Consider the following 25,156-nt stretch of genomic DNA (forward strand, 5'->3'; position numbering starts at 1 on the left):
TAACCCTAACCCTAACCCTAACCCTAACCCTAACCCTAACCCTAACCCTAACCCTAACCCTAACCCTAACCCTAAACCTAACCCTAAACCTAACCCTAAACCTAACCCTAACCCTAACCCTAACCCGAACCCTAACCCTAACCCTAACCCTAACCCTAACCCTAACCCTAACCCTAACCCTAACCCTAACCCTAACCCTAACCTAACCCTAACCCTAACCCTAACCCTAACCTAACCCTGACCCTAAACCCTAACCCTAAACCTAACCCTAACCCTAACCCTAAGGGCCCTGCGCCGCGCCTATGCCGCCTGGCACCGTGCTTGAAACCCAAGCCCCTCACCATATTCGGCGACTTGTCTGTAACATTCCTATCTTAGGTCATAGACAGCGGTCCACGTTGTAGGGTCTAACCCGCCCCCACAACAGAGCATCATGGCTTGGACATAGGAAGGATTCGAGCCAGGCTGCCAAGGACGCAGCTATGTTTTCCAGCAAAAAGGCCCGCATGGAGGCGATGCCGGCAGATCCCTCTTTGCCGCCGGGGCTACCTGACTACTTTCGTGGGCAGTGGGTGGACGAGTTCCCTCTGTGTGAGTACCAGTGCAATGGGGACGGTTGCATAACGGGGGCGATGGCTTTCCCAGAGTCCCCACACTACATTGATGATGCTCTGCACCCTGTGCCCTCTTCCCTAAGGAGCGCCTCGCCACTGTTCCCCTTTGGTGTGCTCAGCCACATGGATGCAGGGCTTGTGGACGCATGAGACGCTGCGGCACTACACCACATTGCCAGTTGAGGTGTATAATAGCAGGATAGAACGGGTGCTCAAAGGGAGGATCAAGAAGCTTCAAGGGCGACGCATGGGCCTGGTCCTCTACATCCTCCGTGGGCTGACCACTCTGGATGCAGGGCGGACTCTCAAAGCCGCAACTGGCTCGCTGAAGAACGACAAGGCAAAGGAGGACGTTACGGCTCGCTGCAAGTCGTCCGCTGGAATCCTCGACAGGGAGGTCACCCCTCCTGGCAACCTGGCTCGCCCTTGTGGCAAGTGCGGTCCCAGTCCCACCCAGAGTTCGAGCCTTATCAGGTGGACCCCAGCAAGGTAGATGGCTGCTCCTGCTCGGATTCTCGTGCTGATAAACCCTGCAAGGACAGCATCAAGGTCTGGCGCATGATGTATCCAGACCTTGCCGACCACAACCTGATCTGCTTCCTGGGGTCGAAGATGGGATCCATGTATGGTGGGCTCGACCACATGCTGGCAGCTGTGCAGGAGAACATGGCGGCTGCAGCAAACAGAGGTGAGCTGCGGGATGTGCATGGTGTTGCTGTTCCAGCAGAGTGCCATCCGAGCTTGCATCCCCGGTGTCATAGGGGCACTCCAATGCTACCGACCTACACCAAGGTTATGAGTAAATTGATCATCTACATCGACACAGGGCTAGTCGCGACATCCAAGGCCGGCACCGGCAGGAGGCGCGGCAAGGAGCCGATGCCAGTGGCAGAACCCCCACATGGTGCCTCTCCTGACCTGGCCTCCATATCTGCGAAGCCTGACACTCAAGGACCGGAGAGTGCCACCAGTCCACACCCTGTGGACAGTGGCAGCGAGGTTCCACCACTGCTGAGCATCCCGGACACCCCGGCGCCTTCACGCGAGAGCGATTCAGGGCTCAAGGAAGCACTCCGGGGGCCGGCGATCAGGGTCAACCTGGTTGCGGAGAAGGGGGTGCGTGCGGAGCATGATACTCTTTACAAGCACCTTATGGAGATGATCCACCTGTGCTGCCCGCTTGGCCAGCTGATACCATCCCCTACGAGCGCCACATCAAAGCCAAAACTCACCGCATCCGCTCCCATCTTGAGAGGGATGGTGGCAAGAGGCGGCAGGCTGTTTCGACGGACAAATTAAGGCCAAGGTGACCTTGTACCTGCTGTAATTCCCATGTCTGTAAGCGACCAGCTTAGTAATCCGGCAGGGAGAGCGTGTGCGGGGCGGCAGTGCCTCCGGACGGGCAGGCGAGAGGAGGGGACTGCCCTCCCCTAGCACCCCCCCCTTTGGGCCGCGTGAGGCCTCGACGGGCGGACGCCCCGGGCACGACCAACTGGCGCAGACAGAGCTCCATCGCCGTTGCACTCGATACTGCACCGTTCCAATGATATTTTAAATAACAATCTGCCTCGCGGGGCGCGTTTGCACCCCGACGGGACATGGCAATGCCCTGCAAAGATCGAAAATCTATCGACCGAACGAGGGGATCTCGCACCGCGAACAAGCACTTGGAGTTCTACAAAGGCTTGTTGATTAATATTTGAGGGGAAAATGTCATTAGAAGTGCGAGTTGTGACTTGTCCCGGGGGGGCGATAATGTTGTGAGAGAAGGGTACTCCCCCCCTCCCTGGCTTCGGCTTCGACTCTGTACTTACACCGGCCACCAACGCACAGTTTATCCGTCAACCCACCTCCCGAATACAATTTAGAAATGGATGGTAGCGTCAGTCGAGGCCTCCTGGCCTTGCTGGTGATGGTGATGGTGCTCGAGCCTGCAGGGGTAAGGGGTTCCATCCCTGACAACACCAATCTCACGGCCGCTCTCCAGGCCGTCACTCGGAGCTATGCTAGAACTTCTATGAACACCATGAAGATGCTGGAAGAGGCAAGGGTGTTCGCAGCGGCAGTGGACGGGAACATTGCGGGGGAGCCAGCATCCAGCCCCGAAGCCTCAGATTCTGCGGGCCCCTCGCTGGGCATGGCGTCAATGTGCGTGAGAGTTCCTGTATTTACTTGATGTTCCCAACATCTGCATTCTTTCCAGCAGAGCACGCCAGGCCGTTGGCAGACGGGAACCGTCCCCTGCTGGGTGTCGCTCCCGGGCGGACCGGAAGCTGGCCCCGAGACCCGGCACCATGCTCTCTTAATGCAGGGCGGACCACCGACACACTGGGGTCTCAGCCCCGCGCCAAGCCTCTCCTCTCACGTACAGGCTACCTCTCTCCACCCCCTGGCAGGTCGTACTCCTCTGTTCCAAGCAAGTTCCTGGCCACGACCAAGTTCCCGGCCTACCCCGCGGCCCGCCTGGGGGACCCGGGCGTGCCCTCGGGCCTCCTGTCCCCCCTGTACCCGTACCAGCGCGCGACGAGCACCGGCTGCCCCCAGCAGTACAGCGTGACCCTGCGCGGGGCCAGGGGCACCGGCGCCGTGGACGACAGCCCCGCCATCGCCAGGACGGCGGCCGCGTCGGCGCAGGTGTACTTCCCGCTGCGCAGCGGCGCCACCAGCAGCGTGTACCTGATCAGCAGCTCCATCACCGTCGCCCGCCCCATCATCGTCCCCTGCGGCGTTAGGCTGCAGGTTGCCGCGGGGAAGACCCTCACCATCACCGCGCAGCCGCGCGTGACCTGCATGAACCAGGTGGGGCGGTGGGGTGCCGAGGAAGGGGTCGGCCAGCGGGACACGGCGACCGTTCCCTGCCCATGCTGGGGCATGGGTTCCCTAGATCGAGTGTGAGGCCACCGCAGGCCTGTGAGGATGGAAGCAACGTACGTCACTTGGCTTGCGCCGCGCACCTGCTGAACAGCTTCCCCCCCCAACACTTGAACACCCCCCCACACCCACACCATTCTCGCAGGCCATATTCTCCGGCTCCGGCGCCGTGAAGCTGAGCGGGGCGGTGCGCGACATTCACCCCAGCTGGTTTGGCACGCCCGCCACCGACGCCACGGCCGCCGTGCAGCGGGCGGCAGACGCCTGCGCCTCCGGCGCCTGCACCGTCTGGCTGTCGCGCGCCACGGGCCTCACCCGCACCATCACCCTGCGTGGCAACGCGGGCGTGCATGCCAGCGCCGGGGCAACTGTATTCCCTGTGGGGGGCTCCTCCGCCAACGTCAAGCCCTTCTCGGCCTTCACGATGGCGCCGGGGACATACCCCAACCCGATCAGCCTGTCCAGCATCACCTCCTTCAAGTATGCCGTCACAGTCAACGTGCGTGGGGCCGGGCAGTCGCCCCTTTGTGTGTGTACTGTGGGGGGGGGGGCAGGGGGGGCTTAGGTGTGCATGAGTTGGGGGGGCTTGGGAACCCTGTGATCCCAACAGCAGCCTGAATGAATGCCGCTTGCATCTGCCGCGCCCTGCCCCAGCCCCTGCCAGATCTTCCATGGATCTGCTCGACCACGGTGCTCCGCGGACGAGATGTTCAGCGTCGCCCTAGGCCTGTCTTGACAGTCACGGCAATCCCCCGCTCGATCCTCCCCTACTTACAGACCTCCCCCCAACACACAATTATCACCCCCGCACATCTGCAGGGTGGAGTCAAGTCGGCCAGGGTCCGGATCGGGAGTGCCACCTATGGCACCTCGGCGCTGCTCCTCAACCCAGGCTCTGGCTCCTCCATCTCCGGACTCTCCCTCTTCCTCACTGCCTGTGCATACTACACCAACTGCTTGGAGATTGTGGGCTCGGCGTCGGGGGCCAGCCTGGTAAACTCGGTGCTCAGGATCAACTTTGCAACCACCATCTACAACGCGGCCGTGCTGTTCACAGGGTCCCGGCCGCCCAGCTTCACGCGGAGCGGCGTCGTCTTCCAGGTAAGGCGTTCCAGGCGGATGCTGTGGGTGATTGGAGGACGCCATTGCCAGCAGGGTGATCCTGATGCCAATGGGGGTCCCAGCCTTGCACAGGCCTCCACACACCCTCCCACGCCCACCTCACACCCGGCAGGCTGTCGACCCGACGCCCATCAGTCCCCCCTTCTCGACCCTCAAGAACGCTGCAACGTCCCCGGCCAGCGGCTTCACCCTGGGCGTGGACACGTGGCTGGGAGGGTTTCCCATGGGCTCCAGCACCCTCGGGGCGCTGTCCACAGGGCAGCTGGTGAAGGGCAGCTTCTCAAACCTCCTGTCCAGCTTTGCGCTTGCCAATGCCGACTCCATGAAGAGCAACAACATGTGGAGTGAGCGAGGGTGGAGCGGCGGGAGCCTCGGGCGCGCGCCATGGAGGAGTTGCCGCCGCGTGCTGCGGCCAGACCCAGCATGCGAATACTCTGCCCACCCACTTGTGGTTCTGGATGTATGCATGGCCCTGCCTCACCGGGGCAGGTACCCCCTCCCCTTGCACCTGCCTGTTCCTGACCCAACAACCCCGACCCCCGGCCCCTCCTCCCACACCCAGGCATGTCTGGCTCCTCCAACATCGCAAGCGTGCCCTACCTGGGCAGCGCAGGCGCCATTTACGGAATGTCCATGACCGCCTTCTCCGTCATGTCCAATGTCCCGGTGTTCTACACCAGTGTGCAAATATCTTCCTCCTGGAAAGCTGGAACCTCCCAATCCTTCCTAATCTACACCCCCCTGGCCAGATGGGCTCCCACCTCCAGCTTTACATTCGTGCCTTTCAGGTAGGTGCAGGCTGGCATGGGGCCTGGCGCAGGCTGGCAAGGGGAGGGTGGACGTGGGTCTCGTGCTGAGGGGTAAAGGCTTAAAGGAAGGCAAGGGGAGTGTGAAAGCATCAGGCGCGGCGGCCCAACAGGGCATTCTGGGTCAGGGTTTGCCATCTGTTGATCAAGGTGGAATATACCAGAATTTACGTTGGCATGTGCCTAGATAGGGGGAGCTGTGCAGCCTCAGCACGGTCCATGGCGGCATTGTGCTGGGAACTCTTGCGCTCTGCCGGGGCACGGAGGAGATGATGACTCGCATCCCCCTTCCTCCCCAACCACGCTCGATGCAGGCAGTACAACATCTGGCTGGTGTGCACCAAGATTGAGAACAGGAACTCCATCACCAGGAATCAGCTGAGGGTCACCCTCAAGAACGTGTCCAAATCTACCATCCCCTATCCCATGCTCATGAGATTTGGGCTGCAAGTGGGCTTCTGAGGCGTATTGCTACTCACATTCCCATGTACCAATTCCCCAATGCATGCTACCTGGGCTCCATACTGATGAGCGCTACAGGTCTTCTGGTATCGTCGCTCACCCCTTCCCACTCACAAACATCACCTGTTTGGATGAGGCTTATGCATATACATCGCAACAACCCCTATCCTTGTTCATGACCCTCCCAACCACCTCTGCGCTTGTTTTGGCGACAAGACTCTCGCTTCCCACCCTTGTTAACATTTATGGAGTGTGCCAGACCACACCTCGCCTGCTGATGAGGGTTTCACAACTCGTCATGCCTGCCAGGGATCGTGCCCCCTTCCGCCTGATAAAGTCGGTGCACAAAGCCCACCATTGCATGTGCCGTACGTTCTCCTGTAAGCTGGGACACTGTGGGGTGGAAGGGAAGATGACATTGTTGCTAGGACCCCATAACGGCGCAACAGCATTGCATGTGTTGGGGCAGCGCGCGGCAGCCGCTCCATCCGGCATCAAGGGTGGGTGGGAAGGATTCACCACTGCACGCTGCCTTGCTGCCACCTATGCGTACCTAGGTTGCTGCGAGATACATAATATATGGTGGGGAACTCCTTGTACTCGATCAGCGCCGAGGGCAGCTCATTGGCCGTGCCATCAAAGCGTCCTATGACCAAGTCGGGGAGGTCCTGCGGCATGCAAGGAGCGGGGCTCGAGAGCAGCATTTCTCATGTCGAGCGTTGTGGTGCAGACCTTGCGAATCTGGGCGACGACAGACTTCTAATGGTTCTCTGTATGTTAGTACGCCTCGAGCTAGGGGTGCAGGCAGTGGGCGACATGCATGACCCATACCTTCAACGCCTGGGCCGCCTCCTCAAAAGCCGGCGAGACAGCCTGCAGCAGGTATCAGGTTTGGGTAGCGTTTGCAGTCGGCGCTCCACGCGTGCAAGATCATCACGCGAGATAGAGGCTCACTCGCGCAGGCAGACCTCCAGAGACTCTCATGCGCGAGCCCCAGCGGCCTCCTCTTCTTGATCAACATGTACCTTGCTGTGCTGACAAAACTTTGCATGTATGAAGAGGAAGGCTGACGTGTTTGGAGAGAGCACTGCGTCCACAATTGTGGTTCCCACCCAAACCTGTGGAAGGGCATGGGATGGTGATGATCATAAGACATCAATCTCCCCTTGCTTGAGCAGACCGTCAATCACTCTTCACCTGTGCTACTACTCATCAAGCTTGAGGAAACTGACCACCAGTGCCCTGGCATGCCAACCCCGTTTCGTCCTTGCCTGAATGGGTCCGTCGTTGGCTGCTGGCTCTGGCTCTGACTTTATGTGGCGTGGAATGAGATCGGCCTGCACATGCGTCCATCAGGTGTGGACATGGGCATAAGGGTCACCTCAACTTTTGGAGCAGCTCCGTCATACGAAGATGAAGACCCAAGACTCTCAAGGTGTGAGAAGAGGGTGCTGCTCGTCAAGCTCACTGCCCGCAAGCAGATGGATGTCCTCGGGCACCGGACTCACTCCTATGGGCAAAAGCATGAGACACGGATCACATGTCCAGCGGGGCATGGACGGCGTGCTCACCTGATATCGCTTGATGAAGGGCTGCATCTCCTGCACATCGGCCTTTCTTTCCAAGTACTTGGCCTGGCTCCAGTGCTCAATGGCCATCAGGGCTGGCAGCTCCTCTGCTTTGACGCCCACCATGTCCAGCAGTTGCTGTGGGAATCGTGTGCTGGGCAGGTCAGACAGCCATGTGTGGTGCCTGGCGAAGCATCGCGCTGTGCATCCATGTCGCAAAAGTGAGTGATTGGTCCTTCCTCAAGTGGCGGTCGAGGGGCAGTGCAGCAGTGCAGCCCCAAGTCCACCCGAGAACATCGGACGACATACTCGTGCACGGGTCCGCAGTCCCTGTTCCCCAGGATCGTACCTCTCCATCGGGACCTGGCAGTCCCATCACAAACTTCAGCTCTGGGAAGGCATGCGCAGCCGCAACAGCAGCTTCCCACCAGTTCTCATCGTCCTGGATTCAGCATGCACAGCATAGTGATTGAGGTGTTGCACGGGATGGCAAGTGACCCCAAGCAGTATCCAAGCCCCAGGCATGAAGATGTTGTGGGCAGGGCTGATGGAATAAGAGAAATGCATCCTTGGTGCAGCTGCACGGCCACCAGCCTTGCACTCACCCCCGGCAGCATGATGAGGATCTTGTCAGCAATGGTGTTCCAGGCCACCTGGAACTCCTTCATGAACTCCCTGCATCCGCAGTGGGAAGGTATTCACCGCAGTCAGGGCTTTGGCGAGCCCCTGTAACCCGTTCACATAGCAGTGGATGGCTGCGAGAACATGACTTGTCTTGACGTGCGGGATGCTGTGCCGCTGGTTCCCCTCCTCCCAACCTGGTGAACGGGATGACAGGTGGGTTCAACTTCTCCATAGCCCAGGCTACCAGCTCTTTAGGAGAAGAAGGCATGCACTCTAGCGTGGGCTGTGGAGGGAGAAGGTGCGTTGGACTCTGCACAATTGCTGTACCGAGAGACACCGTGTAAGTGATGTCTCCAGCAATGTGTGTAGCCACAGTTCGCGCAGTACGGATCTCTCTCTTGACTTGACTCACAGTGACTGGCATCCCGTGCCGCTGTAAGATGACAGTGCAAGGTTTCCTTGCTGCTGTAGCCCCACCAAATGCGCAGGGAGGTAGCAGGGCTTCTTCGAGCACATACCCGACTGACACCGCTGTGCAGGTAGGAATGGGGGAAGTTGTCAGGGTACATCCAGACCTCACAAACCATTCACAGAGCATGTCTGCTATTGGGCTCTGGGTATCCCCTACAGGCGGTGCACACATATCCGTTGCATGCAAGCCTCATCGCTTCTAGGCACCTTGTGGCAGGCACACGGCCTCAAATCTCCCCCTCTCAGTAACACGAGAAGCTTACACTTGGAGAGCGTGGTAGCCGCCTCGGCGTACACTCGAAATTCTGCAGTGTCGTTGGTTGTAAGGAAGGCCACAAGGGTGCTCGGATGGGTCGCCAGCCAAGTCTCAACTGTAGGCTTTGAAATGTACAGCGTCGGGGTGCCGGAGCTCTGCTGAGCATCCGGTGAGCACGAGACAAATCCCAGCATCATCAGCATGATTGCCGAAGACGTCAAGGTCTGTGATATCTTCCATGCCATCGTGCGATCTAGGGCGCCGTTCATCATAGCCTCGAGCTATCGCACAGCCGAGTCTCGGTTACAAAGGTTGGCCTACCCACGCCATCATCGAAGTTTGGATTCGAGTCCTGGACCTTCGAATGATTAAAGTAGCTCACTCACGATGTACTTTGCCTTTGCTTGAGTGCCCAACAACAAGCGAGATGAATTGGTGTCGGAAATGTCTCCTGCGCGCCCTGGTGAGGGTGCACCACACTGCACACATGATCAAGTTCGAGGAGTCAGCGGTCAGCTTGTCGTTGCTTCACCGATACCTTATGTCGTAAAGGTGCTACCATTGTGTCGCTGGATTGGTCCTCCCCTAGATCGCGGGCACAAGCGTCCGCTCACCCCCAGGCGGGCGAGCCGGCAGCCCTCGCCGACAGTCCTGATCGTTGCTCAAGGTCTGCTGCATCTCAGAGACACATCCGCCTGGCGCCATGGTGAAGCAGCGGCTAACGAGTGCAGATATCGCTGCAGAGGTGTCCTGTCTGCGCTCAAGAATCATTGGCCTCAGGGTGGCCAATGTGTATGACATCAATGCCAAGGCAGGAAGATTGGGAGGGCAGGGGGGATCAGGACTGCCTGACGCAGTTCCACACGTCAGCGTCGCCACAGCGCACCCACCCGTGTACTCGCTGCGCCTGCACCACAGACGTATGTGCTGAAGCTGGCCAGGAGCGGCGAGGACGGCGAGAAGGTGTTCCTGCTGATCGAGAGCGGGGCACGCATGCACACCATCGAGGTGCGGGCTGGGGCGGATGGTGCGGCTTGCAGCGGTGTATCAGGTCGGGATGCCGCGGCAGCCCCCTGGGCAGCGAGAGGGAGTTGCACGGGGACCTCCGCTCATCTTCATCTGGTGTGCTGCTCGTGGCAGACAATCTCCCTCGCCATCCTCCTGCCCCCCGACTCCTGGTCTCATATCCTCCCTCGCCCCCCCCCGCCCTTCCTCCTTATCTTCCAGGGCATGCCCGTGAAGGGCGACACCCCCTCCAACTTCACCCTGAAGCTGCGCAAGCACATGCGCACGCGGCGCGTGGCTTCAATCCGGCAGCTGGGCATCGACCGCATGGTGCAGCTCACCTTTGGCACGGGCGAGGCCGCGCACCACCTCATCCTGGAGTTCTTTGCCCAGGGCAACGTGGTGCTGACCGACGCGCAGTACGGCATCCTCACGCTGCTGCGCAGCCATCGCGACGACGCGGCGGGCCTGGTCATCATGGCCGCCCACCCCTACCCCGTGCACGCCGTGCGCGCGCGGCGCGCGCGCCAGGCCCCCGCTGCCGGCCTGGCGGCGGAGCTGCGGCGCGAGGCCGACGGGGCGGCGGGGGAGGGCAGCGGGGCGGTGCGCGGCGCGCTCAAGGATGCGCTGGGGCGCGCGCTGCCCTACGGCCCGGCTGTCGCGGAGCACGTCGCGCGCGTTGCGGGGCTCGACCCCGATGCCCCCCTTGCGACAGGCTTGAGCGACGACGCGCTCGCCGCCCTCACTGCAGCGGCGGCAACCTACGAGCGGTGGCTGGCCGGCACGGAGGCCGCGCCGCCCGCGGGGTACATCCTCTTCGCGCCGGGGTCCACCGAGGTGTACGACAGCGTGGAGCCGCTGCTGCTGGAGCAGCACGCCGGACGTCACGTCGTCAACTTTGGGTCCTTTGACGCCGCCATGCAGACCTTCTTCGGCAAGGTGCTGCCGTATGTTGTGTGTTGTGGGGGGGTGGGGGGGTGTCAGGGTGCGCGGTGTGTGAGAGGTGGGGGGCACAGCCGGGGAGGCGGCGAGGCGGGCCGCCACCATGCACCGCCCCGCCCAGGGGCGACGAGCGTGGCTCCTGGATGGCACGCGCCCCGCGACGGGCGGTTTCGTTCTGGGTGCGTGCCTCTGGAGGCTGGGATCACATCCCTGTTTGTCATTGAAAGTCACACCCCAAGCCCCTCAACCCCCATCAACAAACACCCACCCACCAGATGAGCGGGCAGCGGGCGGTGGTGGCCAAGGCCTCCAAGGAAAAGGCGGCACACGGCAAGCTGGAGGCCGTGCAGCGGGACGCCGCGGCCCGGCTGGTCGCCCTGGCCGGGGAGGTGGAGAGCAGCGAGGGCACGGCGCGGCGCATCGAGGCCAACGCGGAGCTGGTGGAGGCGGCGCTGGCGTCGGTGCGTGAGGCACTGGCGGGCGGCCTAGACTGGTCGGCCTTGGGGAAGCTGGTGAGGGAGGAGGCGACAGCCGGCAACCCCATCGCGGCAGCCATCGACAGCCTGAACCTGGACAAGGGCCAGGTGACACTCCTGCTGCCTGATGCGGGCGGGGACGACGCGGCGGCGGAGGCGACCGGCGAGGAGGAGGAAGGGACTGCGGCTGGTGAGGCCGGGCGGCACGGGCGCGCCAGGCGGCAGGTGGCCAAGGTGACGGTGGACCTGGCCCTGTCGGCCCACGGCAATGCGCGGTTCTACTACGACGCTCGCCGCAAGCACCAGGCCAAGAGGGAGCGAACGCTGGCGGCCAGCGACAAGGCCATCAAGGCCGCCGAGCGCAAGGCGGCGGCCCAGCTGAAGCAGGTTAGGCTTCTTGGAGGTTTGTGTGTTTAAAACCTGGCTGTTTGGAACTTGGTCGTGCATGAGGGATGGGCTGCTACAGAGCCGAGTGACTCACTTTCGCTGAGGAGTCGTCACAGGCTTTGCCACAGCAGTTGCCGAATGCTGACCTGCTGCAGCCCCCGCTCCAGCGCATGCGGGGCCAGAACTCCCATGCCCCCATTTCCCAAGCACTCATTACCCTCCCGTCCCAGGTTCACGCTTCGCCGGTGGCTGCCATTGCCCGCAAGCCACACTGGTTTGAGCGGTTTCACTGGTTCATCTCCTCCGAAAACTACCTGGTCGTGTCGGGCAGGGACGCCCAGCAGAACGAGCTGCTGGTGAAGCGGTACATGAAGTGAGTGGGGGGTTGAGGTTGAGAGCGAAGATCGAAACTGGTGCTTGTGCTTGAGGGCCGGGGGCTCTGTGGATCATCTGCCCTGTGCCCTGCAAGATTGGGGTGCCATGCCTCGATCTGTGTCTCCATGTGCAGCACAGCTACAGTCCTCCAGTGTCACGGCTCTGCTGGCAACCTCATGCCATTCCCCCACCCACTGTAGGAAGGGCGATGTGTACTGCCATGCCGACCTGCATGGCGCGTCCAGCACCATAGTGAAGAACCACAGACCGGAGGTGCCCATCCCTCCCTTGACCCTGGCACAGGTGAGGGGAGGGCACCCGGTCACGCTGGACAGCGTATGGTCAAGAGTGAGGGCAAACACATTTTGGTGTCGTCACTGCTACCCAGGCCCCGGTTTCTCTGCCTGCATACTTTCCGTTGCCATCCTGCTTGTCCCCACTTAAAACTACATTGCTCAGCACTGGGCATGCTGGTGCAGTATTGTGTTGGCAGCCGGAGCTCGCAGGACCCCCTGCCCTTTGAATACCTCACATGCCTCCTCCCCATTCCCACCCTCCAACCACTCACAGGCTGGTGCCGGGTGTGTGTGCAGGAGTGCGGCCTGGAACAGCAAGGTGGTCACATCGGCCTGGTGGGTCCACCCAGAGCAGGTGCGCCCCGGGCTTGCATGGCGCACCCCACTCGCGGGTCTCATGTCTGGCTGTGCCCAGCACGGCGAGCAGTGCCCTTGTGGAGCCTGGCACCTGCCCGAACAACATCCATGACTCATTCCTGGTCGGCCCCTGAACCCTTGGAACAGGTCAGTCAGACGGCACCCACGGGAGAGTACCTGACGACTGGGTCTTTCATGATTCGGGGACGAAAGAATTACCTCCCGCCCCAGGTACAGCATGCGGGCCATTGGTGGAAGGTCGACATGACAAGTCTCTGTGTCAGGGTTGGCACGGGATGTGATCGTGGTGTGGTGATGTTTGTGGACTTTGCCGCGATGTTCGAGTGCTGCACTGGGATGCGCATGGACCTTCTCATGCAGTTCCCAATCCTCTATGCTGTACGCACCGCTCCGTGCCTCTGCCTCTGATTTTCCACTTCCCTTCCATCTCTCCCCTCCGGGCATGCAGCCACTGGTGGTAGGATTCGGCCTGCTCTTCCGGGTGGAGGACAGCTGCATCGCCGCCCATCTGGGGGAGAGGGCCGTCAAGTCTGGACAGGATGGGGAAGAGGACGACGCCTATGTTGCCGCGAACATGAGACATGCCCCCCTTGCCCCCTCTGAACCCGCGCCCGGGCATGAGGGGGAGGAAGAGGAGTCTCCGCGGCCAGACCCCCTGGCCGCCTTCATGGACTCTGGCCTGGAGGCACTCCCCTCCCTGGGCGGCAAGGGACAGGGCGGCCGTGGGGGGGCCGCGGCGACGCAGGATCTCCAGGCCCAGTTCCAGAGGTACGGGCTAGGCGAGCGCCCAGGCGCGGGCGCCGAGGTGCACGGCGCGGGGCCGGATGCTGGCCTGGCGCAGGGTGGACGGCAAGGCGGCAGGGCGGTGCGACACCTGTCTGCTAAGGAGCGGCAGGCGCTGAAGGCTGGCACTCCCGGCGCGGAGGCCGGGCCGGGTCAGCGTGGCGGCGGCAGGGCCTCGGCCGCGGCTGCGCCGGCCGTCGAGAGGGGGCAGGGCGCGTCCGCTCGACGAGGGAAGAAGGTCGGCGGAAAGTACGGGGACGATGAGGACGCCGAGCTTGCACGGCAGGCACTCCAGTCAGGAGGTGTGGATGATGGATTGTATGTGGGCGGTGATTAGGGATGCATTCGTTGTCCAGCAGCATCCACACAATCCGCTGGCCCCTGGATGGGGCCTGCATGAAGATCCTGACAACACTCCTGGTGGAGTCTTCTGTCGGACAGATGGCGTGCATGGCGGGGCTGACGGTGCTGTCCACCATCCCCTACAGCCGACACCAGCACTGCCCTCTCATCCTCTGTAGGTCCCACAAAGAGCCGGCGCCAGAGGAAGGAGGAGCACAAGGCAAAGCTGGCAGCAAAGAAGACGGCGCAAAACACGGTGACGGCAAAGCCGGTGACGGCAGACGACATCGCCCGAGTGTTTGACGCGCAGTTCGAGGAGTTGGCGGGGGAGGAGCGGGAGGAGGAGGCGTGGGAGGAGGAGCGGGAGGGAGGCTCGGACGGGCACGGGGATGGGTCGGCGATAGCTCCGGGCACCCGGGAGGGGGAGCCTGAGGACGACGCCGCCTGCCCAGAGGCACAGACATGTGAGCCAGAGGCGGGGGCGGGTGTGTCTGTGCATGCTGACGACGGAGAGCCGGAGGGAGGCCAAGCCGGCAATGTGGACGATGCACGCGAGGTGGCAGCCCTGTTGCAGGAGGAAAACATCCAGCTCCTAGGTGATCGCTTGGGGTTGGCTGGTGAGGAGGTCTTGACAAGACCCCGAAAGCCGACACCTGGATACAATTCTACATGCCAACCGGATCAACATGTGCGCAAGCCTCGGTGTTCCCAGCTGCGAGGAGACAGCCGCACAGTACTCGGGTTGAATGCGCCACCCTTCTGCAACTCACACAGACGAGGAGGACCGCCTACGTCTAACAGACCTGGACGCCCTCACGGGCTTGCCCAGACCAGACGACGTCCTGCTGTACGCCCTGCCGGTGTGCGCGCCATACCAGGTGGGCCTTGCTGCTGCTGGGTGTGCCGTCTGGGACTCTGAGGGTGGCCGCTGTACAGTGCGACGGGCCGTGCAACCAGGGACCATGAGTGTTTCAACCCTGACACAGCGACGCTCAAAGGCTGACCGGGTGTAGTAACCCCCTGGACTGCCCCAACATCCCCACCCGTCAGGTATTGACCAGCTACAAGTTCAAGGTGAAGATGGTGCCAGGGCCGCAGAAGAAGGGCAAGGCCGTCCGACAGGTGAAGTGGTGATTGTGTGGTTGGTGTGCTCCCGTGTTTGTTCACTGGAGCGGGGGAGACATGAAGCTACAAACTGAAGTGACTCCCGCAGTTTGCTTTGGCGATGCCCATGCTCAGGTTCGAGTCCGCCCTCACAGCATGCATAACTGCCCTCTGGTGCCACTCCTTCCCAACGCAGGCCATGGAGCTGTTCCAGAGGGCGGCGGACACGACGAGCCGAGAGCGCGATCTCTGCAGGGCCGTCCCCGAGCCGGAGGCCGTCATCACGCTGGTGGGCACGGTCAAGATCCAGGCGGCCGGTACGCAGAAGCTGAAGCAGGCCGTGCAGCAGCAGAAGAAGAAAAAGTGATGTGCATGGCGTGTGAATGCAACCTGGAGGTTGACGGAGGGCTGTAGGGATTGGGGTTGAGACCAAGCAATTACGCCAACAGAGGAGACAGGAAGAGATGTGGCGATACCGGCGAGAGTGCAGGTGGGGGTGCAACCGCAGAAGGGAGTCTGGCAGAGGACTCCAACCAATGCGACAAAGGATGGCAGCCACAAAAGGAACAACCAAGAAGCAAAAATCAGTCTCACAAGTGCGACTGACGAGGGTAACTCCACCGCATCTCTCAGGCTCGTTATCCATCTGCCGATCGAGGTTCCGATGTGGGCTGCTGAGTTTCCTCCCTGACCCGTTCCACCGGCAATTATCGAAGGACCCACCCCCTCTCAAGGAGGTGGGAAACTCCGACCCCGACCTCAGGTTGGGCAAGCCAGTCAACAAGACACGAATGGCCCTGACAGATCGCCTAGCAATCCCCGAAGTGAAGCTTCCACTTGGATGACAGACCTGCGCTACTAGGTCCAGCCGATGAGAAGCGCGGCAGCTGGGTATATGAACCCGTGCAATTTTGGACCCACGGATTATGGGTCGGGCTGCTTGTGGAGCCTCAAGAAGTGATGTGGTGGCCAGGTGTGCGGTCTCTGAGACTTGACTAGGATCTGTACGGATTGCTTGAAACCATTCCATGCTTCATGCTGTTCCAAAATGTCACCCTTCGAGGGTGTGAGGGTTATGCCGGATCATGTGTCTAGCACCTGTGCAGGCAGTATACAACAATAATTGCCAGCCAGCCATGCCCATGTCAAGAGATTTGTACTCGATAATATAGCAACTCCCTCCACCTGGCAGATCTGTGTTGCATTCCAACACAGGCCCACCATCCGGGGAGGAGGTGAAAGATGATCACCCCCCAAGGCGCGTTCACGGAAACCAACCAGGCTGAATGCTAGCACACGAGGGGGATAGGAAGGCCTACCCCTTGCGCATCTATTATCTACATGAGCAACACTCGATCTTGACGGGTGTATTGCACCGTCGATTCGATCCCTGTTACCACCGATATGTCGGAGAGCTCGCTGCCCGACATCTTCGCGGACCTGGTGCCAGGGTCCAAGGCCAGGGACTCGGTGAACGACGACAGCGTGCTCCCTAGCATCAAGTCCAACGATCGTGTGCTTAGTAGCCCGAAACGGAACCAGCCCGGTCCACCGATGGTACGGTGTCTGCGGGTGCTCCCGGTCTGGATCACTCTGCCCAGCGCGTTGATGGGTGGCCAGGTCACCCTGAGAATCCCATTCCGTTCCTTTGACAGGCACAGCACAAGGAAGGCCTCAAGGAGCTGGACCCTGCGCTGCAGAGTTTCTTGGGCAAGCTGACGGAGGGCCTGCAGCGGGTCGTCGAGTCCGTGGACAGGTGTGGGGAGGAGGGAGGATTGGCAGTCTCGTGCATCGGGGGTGTACCTCCAGCTCCACGTCACATGTGCCCGCCCGCTCCCCTCAGACGCCTGGAGTCGCTGGAGAACCGGGTGGAGCAGACGGGTCGAGCCCTGGCAGACCTGCAGGAGGTGGGGGCGGTGAGGGATGACGCCGCCAGGGAGAGGTTTGGCGGCCTGGAGAAGTCGCTGCGTGAGGTGCACCGCTGCGTCCAGATCATCCGCGACAAGCAGGAGCTGGCCAGCGCGGCGGACGAGCTGCGCCAGCTCTCCACCCAGTCCTCCGGGCCCTCCCTGGCCGAGGTCAGGCACGCCGCCGACACTGGCGCCGCTGGTGCAGGGGACGCGCCGGCGGCCATCGGGCCCCCCGCTGCGACCACCGCTCCTGCCGCAGCCGCTGGCAAGCCGCTGGCCGGGGTCGCTGAGGGCCTGCCCGTGCCCCCTGCGCCCTTGATGGCCTCTGCTCAGCAGCCCCCGGTGCCGGCCATGCAGCCGGGGCAGCAGGCTTCTGCCCCTCCCCCGGCGCCGGCGCCGCCCTTCTCCCAGCCCCCCGCACCAGCCCCGCATCCACAGGCCGTGGTGGTGCAGCCACCCGCCTCGCTGCCCCCCGTGGCCACAGCCTCCTCGCCCCATGGCGCCGCCGCCCCCGCCCCCGCCGCCTTCCAGCCCTCCCCGCACCAGTACCTGCCCAGCGCCCCCCCGCCCCATCAGCCCGGCCCTGTGCAGCAGCAGCCGGTGCCGCCGGCCCCGCACTATCAGACTGGGGCCGGGGCGCCGCCCGCGTATCCGCACCAGCACCCGCCGCCGCCGGCTCCTGGGCTGCAGTCGTACGACAGGGCCTACTCCTTGGGCTCGGTGTCCTCCGCCGGCGGGGTGCAGGGCCCCAGCGGGCCCATGAACTCGCCAAGCGCTGGGGCGGGGGGGCCTTCGCAGTATGGCGGGCAGTACCCTGCGGCCCCTCCGTCCTATGGTGGGGCGCCGCACGCATACGTGAGTTTAGTTCAGCTGGTGGTTGGGGAGGGGGTGCGAGAACATCCGGGAATGGAGTAGATGAGGGGAATGGTGTGCAGCAAACCATTCCTTGCTAGTGTACGACGGCACCCACTCCGTGGTGCACTGTCCAGCCTTCTCCACCCCTTTCCCACCACCTCCTCGCAGGCTGACCCCAACGGACTTCCTCAGGCGCCAGTGCCGCCGCCACCACCTCCTCCGCCCCCGCCGCCGCCAACACAGGCTGCATACCCACCCCAGCCTCAGTCCAACTTCCACACCGGCTACCCGACCCTGCCGTCCTCGCTGCCCCACCGAAACCAGGTGCCCATGCCTCCACCAGGCTACACCCGCACCACCCGCCCCGGGCCCGCGCCCTCTTCCTCCTCCTTCACGCGCAACGAGGTGTGGGGGGTGGGGGCAGATTTGGGGGTTGAGTGGTCCATTTTCTACCAGTCGTGGCATCGCAGAGGATGCTGGCCATTGTCACAGTCAAATCATACGACAGATGGGGGCATCATGGTCGTGGCACCTCTGCATGGCGTGCAGCCCCAACAGTGTGCCTCTGTTCCCTGTGCCTGAGTCGGCACGATGCATCGGCCCCCTGCAGGAAGCCCCCTCGGCCGATGGCGGTCAGGCAGTGCCGATCGAGAAGGTCATCGACGACGTGGCGGTCATGGGCTTCTCCCGCGAGGAGGTGCGTCGTGTCCTGAAGCAGCTGATGGAGTCGGGGCAGTCAGTGGACCTGAATGTCGTCCTGGACCGCCTGGGAGCGAGGTGATGGCTCGGGCATCGAGCGATGGCGAGAGTAGTTTGGGAGCTGTCGAACGAGGCTTCAGAAAATGGTCTGGAAAATTATAGCACAGTGCGAGAGGGGTGCAATCAACCGCTGGTGTGTCGTCGACTCTCTGAAAAGGACCTTGGATCCCCTGTAACACCCATGTAAAGAGAGCTCCACCTTGTCGTGCTCACAAGTCAAAGCCCCCTCCCAGTTCCATCGGGCCGGTCTCTCTCCTGGCCGTTGAGAATGCATTCTGGCCTCTTCTGTAAATGCAGCAGGGTGCACCCTGGGTCAAAGTCACATGCTGTTCACCTCAAAGGCAAAACGTTGTCGTGTGAATCCTGCCTCCCACTCCTATCCCATTGCGCTGCTGCGCACAGAGCTGTCAGTCATGCCTAGTTACACTGCCGAAGTCACGGAAAAGAATCTCATGCCATTCTAGGCTCATATGCTGCTGGTGATGAACATGAGCTTCCTCTTGACTATGACTGCCATCACCCCGCCAAAGAGGAGGATGGCGCCCAGCCCGCAGGTGAAGCAGGTCCAGAAGAAAAGGGGGTAGCTCTCCTGCCAGAGCGTGTTGTACAGATTCATCCTGGGGGGTGCAGGTTCGAGTGGAGGGCCAGTGATGGGCAAAGGGGAAATATCAAGTGTTACCCAGGCACTCCCCATCCCCAAGCAGGCCCAGTGCTGCACTGCAGTACATATATGCTCAATCAAGAGTAGCCCCCACTCACCCCCAGAACCCTGCGATCATGGAGACCCAGGCAAAGGCGGCGGTCACCAGGCTGACCAGCAGGTCCAAGGCTACGAGCTCGTTCCGGCGGTGGTCCATCTGGAAAGGAGTTGTAGCCGAGCAGAAGGGGAAGTGGAGGTCACAAGACGGGGCAGCAGGGCGCCTTTCTTGTAAAACCATCATGGACTCACTGACCCTAGTGAGACACACAGCAGATTCCAAACACTGGCCTGCCCCATATCCCCCCAATCCCCTCGCTCTCAACCCCCTACACCTGTGCCGGCCCCCCAATCCCCAACCCCCACCCCTACTCGCCTGGATCTCCACCAAGTCCTCGTTGGCGTCGATGTGCTCGGCGATCATGAGCAGGCGGCGCAGCATGCCGTCCACCTTGACATAGTAGTTCTCCAGCTGGTCCTCTGCGTCCTCGATCTCATGCGGATCCACCCTGCTCCTCGACCGCCGCGACTCCGTCCGCCTCCGGCGTGGGCCGTCGCCGCCGGGCCGGGAGTCGGCCTCCGACTCGGCGCCCTCCGAGGCACTGCCCTCCGGCTCGGACCTGCTGCGACTCCGCCCTGAGATGGACGAGGAGGGTGGTTAGGGGGTGAGTGTGGGGCCATCGAGGCCAGGGCCGGGGTGGATATTCCCGCCACAGGCCCACTTCTTCACCACGCAAGCCGCACCATGCCATCTCACGCGCATCCCAGTGCACAACACCCCCCCCCCCCCCTCTTCCCCCTGCCCTGACCACCCTCACACCACCAAGTACCTCCCGTCCCGCCCACCTCTGTCGACAACAATCGGGTCGGGGTGGAAGCCGACTCGGGACCCTGGGCTGCTGCGGGGGGTGGGCCCCCGCGCCTGCGACCCGGCCTCGCTCTGGCCGATGGGCGTGGGCCCGTCACTCGTGCCCTGCAGCAGGGGGACCATGTCCGCCTCCGGGCCGTCGTACCCGGCGCAGGGCTGCTGCTGGTATTCGGGCAGGTCACGCGGCTGGGCGGGCAGCTCCTCCCCATACGTCGCCGCGCGCCGCGCCAGGTACATGTCCTGCCGAGGGTTTGGAATATTGAGGGAAGGGACATGTAGGGATTGTAGTTTCTGGGCAGGGAGCCTCAACATGCACCGACAGGTCGGCACCAGCAGCGGCTTCATTTAAAAATCTTGAACAAAAGCCAACAACACTCACGCACCGCCATGTCATCATCGTCCTCCAGGATCTCCTCCAGCTCCTGCTTCACGCGCTGCACGCGCGTCTGCAGCCGGTTCAGCTCGTGCTTGACCTGGCGCACCCCCTCCAGCACGCTCGTGCTGACCTGTCGCGAGCAGAAGGAGGGCAGAGGAGGGGTGAGAAGCGCGGCGATGGAAGCGGGGCGGGCAAAAGGACAGACACGACTCTCATGCGACCTGAGCTGGGAAGTCGGCCTGCGCCACAAACCACACCCGTTCACTCACATCTGTGGTCAGGCGGTCGACGACGGGGTATGCCCGTGCCTCCAGCCTGCAGACCTCCGACTCCAACGTGGCGGTGACCGTGGCCAGCGCCACCTCCAGGGCCCGCAGCTCGTACGGCATGGTCTGCGCGTACTTGGCAGACAGGCTGTGCATGCGGAGGGAGGGGGGGTGAGGGGGGGCGAGGGGGGATGCTGAGACACGAAACGCTGATAGCTTGAGTGGCCACAGACTCTCACCAACCGAGCATAGATCCCCAGCCTGCCAACATCCAGCCTCACAGGGCCATGCGCTGCAGGCTGGAGGAACTGGGCGCTGCCTTGTGCGGCTTCAGCATCTCGCACAGCTTCTTGATGAACAGGCTGTCGCAGGTCGGCAGGCTGGGTTTGTATGGGTTGGCGTCCTGCGCATTGAGGCTGGCAGATCCTCGGTGGTGGCGGCATACGCACTGAGGTACAGGTCCGCGCCTCCCAGACCCAGCAGGGAGCCCGTCGGCCATGCTGGCCCTCATGCCACACCCCACGGGCATTGGCTTGCACCCCGACGCAAAAACCATCGCGCCGCCCTCACGTCTGGCACACTCAGGACGTAGCACTGATTCGCGCAGATGATCATGCGCACGGTCTCCAGGTTGATGATGAGCGCGCGGTTGCGGATGAGGATGGCGGCGGGGAAGGGCAGGGGGAGGGTGGGGTCCAGGGTGAGCAGGTCGCGGTACCTCACCCCCAGCTCATACACCAGAACGTGCTTGTCCACCTGTGTTTGTGAGTAATGAAAGGAATTTCCAGACCAGATCAAGAACGTCTCTGGCCGGGGCTGGGCGGCAGGAAACTCCCCTGCCGGCTCAGACATTTTGCTCCCCTGGCTTAACCCGGCACGCGCCTTCCCCCCAACCAGCCGGGTGCCCCCACCTCGACGTCGGAGGGTATGCCATGCTCATCGATGTGCAGCCAGACCCTGGTGTTCCTGTCTGGATTATCGCTGCGGGTACTGTCCCGGAACAGGGTGTGGTACAGGTCCACGGCCCCCGGCAGGGAGTCGTCCTCCTTGTCCATGTGCGTGCGGTGCAGCAGGGGCTGATGGACGCCTTCATGCAGAGCCTGTCGCACCATCGGTGGCCATGCGCTTCCAGGCCCGCCTGACGGCGGGCCGCGGCTTGTGGGCTGCCCGGTAGCTCTGGCAATGCGCATTTGTTGCCGAGAGGGAACCCCCGATCACGTGGAGGGCCAGTTTCATTTATTCTACACATGGATGCCCGCATGGAGCGTGCCTCAGGCGAGAGAGATGTACAGAAGAGGATACTCAATAGCATGGTATGGCAACGCCCGTGCATGCATGGCGCAGCCGACGCGCTCCTTGCTCGGCGTAACATGCACCGGCGGCGGCCGGCCCCGTGCCCCTCCGGCTTCAGACGGGAAGCGCATCGCCGCGTCACTTCCTCCCCGACTTGAAGCCCGAATACTCCGAGAAGTAGCTGTCGGTGCCGTCCCGCATGCGGTCCGCGGCCGCCTGGCCCTGCAGCGGGTTGGCCAGCTCGATGCCCTGGATGGGGGTGAAGGCCAGGGAGGAGGACAGGCCGCTGGCGGCGCCGGAGGAGCCGTAGCTCCGCGCCGCAAACTTCTTGGCGCTCTTGGCGGACAGCTTCTGCCGCTGCTGGATGGCCACGTTGCGCAGACGCCCGCTGCCGTCCTTTCCAATCACGCCCAGGCCGATGGTGTCCTCGCCGTCGTAGAACTCGTCCTCCGCCTGGTTGAAGGCCATGCGGTTGGCCTGCTTCTTCAGCTCCGTCAGCCCGTAACGCTCCTGTGCGGGTGCGGGGTTGGGAAAATGATGGAGGGGGGGGGGAGTGGGAGCATGTTGTTACGATGGTCGATGCATGGCAAGGGGATAGTGGGTGATCCCAGCAACGGATGCGGCAGAGGAAACCAACCGGCGAACAGGCACAGACACGTCCTCCTGATGTATGTTCAGGCCAAACTGCATGCCGGGGCCCCCACCGGCCCCAAAGGCATGCCAATGAGGCGCACAGAGCGCTACATCGCCCTGTCCAGCTCCCCGCGCCCTTCAGACCCTCCAACTTCCGTGCCTAAATAAGCCTGCCCTCCCCTCCCCCCACCCCTAATGAAAGGTGCGCCACTCCCACCCCACCCCCCGCCCCCCTCCACCTTCTCCTTGCGGTACCGCTTCCCGCCGCGCCGCCGCCGCTGCTCGTTGGCGTCCGGCGCGGGCAGCACCTTGGTCTGCTTGGCGGGCGGCGGCTCCTGCCACTTCTCGATCTTCTTGGCCATGTCCTCGCGTGCCGCGCGTCCCCGCGCCCCCGACGGGTCCTGCCCGTACGCGTCCATGCGCGCCAGCAGCGCGCACTTGGCGGCCACGAGGCGCGCGGCGCGGGGGCGCAGCGCGGGCGGCGTGCCCTGCACCAGCGCGGAGCCGTGGACGAAGCCCTGGTGCGACGCGGCGGCGGTGGAGGAGAACCCGGCCAGCGTGCGGCGCTTGGCCCCCAGGACCAGCAGGTTGCAGGCGGGCATGGCGGCCAGTGCCAGCAGGCCCCCGGCCAGGCCCATGCACTGCGCCGCGATCTCGGTGCCCACCGCCGCCGACAGGTTGGGCGCGATGCGGTCCATGCGCAGCTGCACCAGGCGCAGCATCAGCGCCTTGTCCGCCGCCAGCCGGCTGATCATCGCGCACGCCTCCTCCACCCGCCTGGTGAGGGGGGATTTGTTTTTTGGTGGGTGGTGGGTGGGGGGAGGGGGGGAGAGCATGACATGAGATTTTGATCGACCGTGTCGAGGATGCCACAGGGAAGCCCAGGGGACTGGCTGACGCGCGGGCCCCCGTCCCAGCACCCAGACAGCGGCGCCCAGCGCTGTCACCCAGGTTGCCTCACAGGTGTGCAGAGCCTGTTCTCCTCTCTCCTACAACATGGCACGCTCCGGATCTCCACCCGAATGCTACTCCCCGGGGCCGTACAAACCCCCTTTTCCCCCCCACTACCACACACCCACACCCAAACAATCTTCCCGCGACTCATCACAGCATTCCCCTTTTCCCCACCTGAGCTCCTCCTCGCTCAGTGCTTTGCCTGCCGTGGTGGTGGCGGTGACGGTGACCACCATGACGGTGGCGGGGGGCAGCAGTGCGTCGAGGTCCACGGCGGTCACGTCCAGCTCGTTCCCGATGGCCGCCACCACCGCCGCGTAGTCCAGCGGGTTTTGCACCAGGGACTCGAGCTCCGGGAACTTGGGGCGGTAGTGGTCCCGCAGGAAGTTGTACACCGCCGCGATCTCCGCGTCCACGTCCACCGACAGCTGGTTGCACTGGACCAGCAACCTGTGTTTTGGGGAGGGGGGTTGGTGGGCGCAGGGGAAGAGGAGGGTGCATGTCTGGAACTTGGGGCCACTGAGAGAATGTCATGGCGAAAAGGGAACGGGTCACACCCTTGGGACGAAGAGTCCGGCACAGTATCTGGTCCCCAGCACGCAACACCAATCACCCGCGCACTCGCTCACTTGTAGGTGGGGTCGTCCTCGGTGGGGCCGGACCAGGCCTGCTGCTCGCTGGTCCCGGCCTCATCATCAGCCAGGGCCTGGCGAGTGGCCTCCAAGATGCACTGGTATCGCTCGGTGGTCACTAGGGTGGCCACGGCGGAGAGGTCGTCGTAGTGCAGGTTCTCGACATCCGGCATCTGGAGGGGGGGGAGGGGGGGGGGGGGTTCGCACGGCCTTGGGTGATCATGCCGTCGCTCACGACCAGGGCATGCGACCCGGCATGCATGGATTTTACGCAATCAACCCGATGATCCAGGACTACGACGCCCTCTCACCGCCTCCTCGCCATCGCCCTGCTCTTGAGGCGCACCCACGTCCTCCGGCTCCTCGTCCGACAGGTCATCCAGGTCCGCCAGGAACGACTCTGCGAGCGTTGCAGCCCCCGTCGCCATCCCCAAAAGGTTCTATGGTCCCGCTCAGATCCGGCGACAAGTCTCCCTTCGTTGGTATTTACGAGAAGTCGCAGACTCCTCCCTTGCCGAAGCTCAACGCCCAGGAGATCCCCAATGTCGGTATTCACTGGTGTAGTATGGCATGCATGTATCGCAGAATGCACTAATGTTTCGTCAGGGATGCTGGAGGACGACGTGATGCCCGTGTTTACTCTTGTGCACGATCTCGCGCCCGGAGGGAATTATCTCAGCTTCACCTCTAGAGAGTGTGGCCTGGCTGGCTGCCCAGCTGGGACAGAACGCTGAACATGACAACTCGCGGGCAGTCCAAGACATTCATGCGATGAGATGATCTCTAGGGTTGTGGTGAAGCTTGTAGCGATGGGGACAAAAAGGGTGAGGCAGTTGCCGCTAGGTAAAGGGGGTAGAAGGGTGCGGCAGCGAGCGACAGCCACCGCGAGGGCTGTTCACCGACGACTCCAGCAACGGGAAGGCTTGCAGCGTGTGCAGGCAGAAGGTGCCCCTCAGGACGTGGCACGCCCTGTATGCAGCTGGTTGATTTCGCAGCCAGGGTTTCCAGGGGCCGGCGTGCAGGCTCGCCAT

The 25,156-nt window shown here is 62.7% G+C and overlaps 10 protein-coding genes across 10 annotated transcripts; 5 read left to right on the top strand and 5 right to left on the bottom strand.

Annotated features, from left to right (window-relative positions):
• Window positions 1-1,172: 1,172 nt before the first annotated feature.
• F751_5366 (hypothetical protein) lies at window positions 1,173-1,913 on the top strand (the record flags this gene model as incomplete). Its single annotated transcript, XM_011402185.1, has 1 exon — window positions 1,173-1,913. The coding sequence occupies one exon, from the start codon at window positions 1,173-1,175 to the stop codon at window positions 1,911-1,913; it is 741 nt and encodes a 246-aa protein (XP_011400487.1).
• Window positions 1,914-1,965: 52 nt separating this feature from the next.
• F751_5367 (hypothetical protein) lies at window positions 1,966-2,214 on the bottom strand (the record flags this gene model as incomplete). Its single annotated transcript, XM_011402186.1, has 1 exon — window positions 1,966-2,214. The coding sequence occupies one exon, from the start codon at window positions 2,212-2,214 to the stop codon at window positions 1,966-1,968; it is 249 nt and encodes an 82-aa protein (XP_011400488.1).
• Window positions 2,215-2,330: 116 nt separating this feature from the next.
• Window positions 2,331-2,567, bottom strand: F751_5368 (hypothetical protein; the record flags this gene model as incomplete). The annotated part of the gene is made up of 1 exon (XM_011402187.1): window positions 2,331-2,567. One exon carries the CDS (start codon window positions 2,565-2,567, stop codon window positions 2,331-2,333), a length of 237 nt encoding a protein of 78 aa, XP_011400489.1.
• Window positions 2,568-2,631: 64 nt separating this feature from the next.
• F751_5369 (hypothetical protein) lies at window positions 2,632-5,875 on the top strand (the record flags this gene model as incomplete). Its single annotated transcript, XM_011402188.1, has 7 exons — window positions 2,632-2,762; window positions 3,011-3,413; window positions 3,631-3,984; window positions 4,305-4,586; window positions 4,720-4,951; window positions 5,170-5,395; window positions 5,728-5,875. The coding sequence occupies 7 exons, from the start codon at window positions 2,632-2,634 to the stop codon at window positions 5,873-5,875; spliced, it is 1,776 nt and encodes a 591-aa protein (XP_011400490.1).
• On the bottom strand, window positions 5,581-5,778 carry F751_5370 (hypothetical protein; the record flags this gene model as incomplete). Its single annotated transcript, XM_011402189.1, has 1 exon — window positions 5,581-5,778. The coding sequence occupies one exon, from the start codon at window positions 5,776-5,778 to the stop codon at window positions 5,581-5,583; it is 198 nt and encodes a 65-aa protein (XP_011400491.1).
• Window positions 5,876-9,158: 3,283 nt separating the features above from the next.
• F751_5371 (hypothetical protein) lies at window positions 9,159-9,344 on the top strand (the record flags this gene model as incomplete). The annotated part of the gene is made up of 1 exon (XM_011402190.1): window positions 9,159-9,344. One exon carries the CDS (start codon window positions 9,159-9,161, stop codon window positions 9,342-9,344), a length of 186 nt encoding a protein of 61 aa, XP_011400492.1.
• Window positions 9,345-9,497: 153 nt separating this feature from the next.
• F751_5372 (Nuclear export mediator factor NEMF) lies at window positions 9,498-15,249 on the top strand (the record flags this gene model as incomplete). Its single annotated transcript, XM_011402191.1, has 13 exons — window positions 9,498-9,539; window positions 9,713-9,802; window positions 10,022-10,297; window positions 11,017-11,604; window positions 11,835-11,977; window positions 12,180-12,282; window positions 12,550-12,630; window positions 13,102-13,738; window positions 13,958-14,049; window positions 14,239-14,374; window positions 14,553-14,656; window positions 14,829-14,900; window positions 15,079-15,249. The coding sequence occupies 13 exons, from the start codon at window positions 9,498-9,500 to the stop codon at window positions 15,247-15,249; spliced, it is 2,535 nt and encodes an 844-aa protein (XP_011400493.1).
• Window positions 15,250-16,286: 1,037 nt separating this feature from the next.
• F751_5373 (hypothetical protein) lies at window positions 16,287-18,428 on the top strand (the record flags this gene model as incomplete). The annotated part of the gene is made up of 6 exons (XM_011402192.1): window positions 16,287-16,439; window positions 16,538-16,638; window positions 16,726-17,074; window positions 17,483-17,647; window positions 17,972-18,052; window positions 18,258-18,428. The coding sequence occupies 6 exons, from the start codon at window positions 16,287-16,289 to the stop codon at window positions 18,426-18,428; spliced, it is 1,020 nt and encodes a 339-aa protein (XP_011400494.1).
• A 444-nt stretch (window positions 18,429-18,872) lies between these two features.
• F751_5374 (Magnesium transporter MRS2-1) lies at window positions 18,873-21,668 on the bottom strand (the record flags this gene model as incomplete). The annotated part of the gene is made up of 9 exons (XM_011402193.1): window positions 18,873-19,023; window positions 19,166-19,263; window positions 19,492-19,739; window positions 19,950-20,211; window positions 20,355-20,477; window positions 20,617-20,761; window positions 20,895-21,016; window positions 21,184-21,369; window positions 21,525-21,668. The coding sequence occupies 9 exons, from the start codon at window positions 21,666-21,668 to the stop codon at window positions 18,873-18,875; spliced, it is 1,479 nt and encodes a 492-aa protein (XP_011400495.1).
• A 376-nt stretch (window positions 21,669-22,044) lies between these two features.
• F751_5375 (U4/U6 small nuclear ribonucleoprotein Prp31) lies at window positions 22,045-24,553 on the bottom strand (the record flags this gene model as incomplete). Its single annotated transcript, XM_011402194.1, has 6 exons — window positions 22,045-22,416; window positions 22,779-22,976; window positions 23,034-23,316; window positions 23,668-23,943; window positions 24,123-24,243; window positions 24,472-24,553. 6 exons carry the CDS (start codon window positions 24,551-24,553, stop codon window positions 22,045-22,047), a joined length of 1,332 nt encoding a protein of 443 aa, XP_011400496.1.
• Window positions 24,554-25,156: the final 603 nt, after the last annotated feature.

Source organism: Auxenochlorella protothecoides (genome assembly GCF_000733215.1).
Source record: "Auxenochlorella protothecoides strain 0710 unplaced genomic scaffold scaffold62, whole genome shotgun sequence".
Taxonomy (NCBI): Eukaryota; Viridiplantae; Chlorophyta; class Trebouxiophyceae; order Chlorellales; family Chlorellaceae; genus Auxenochlorella; species Auxenochlorella protothecoides.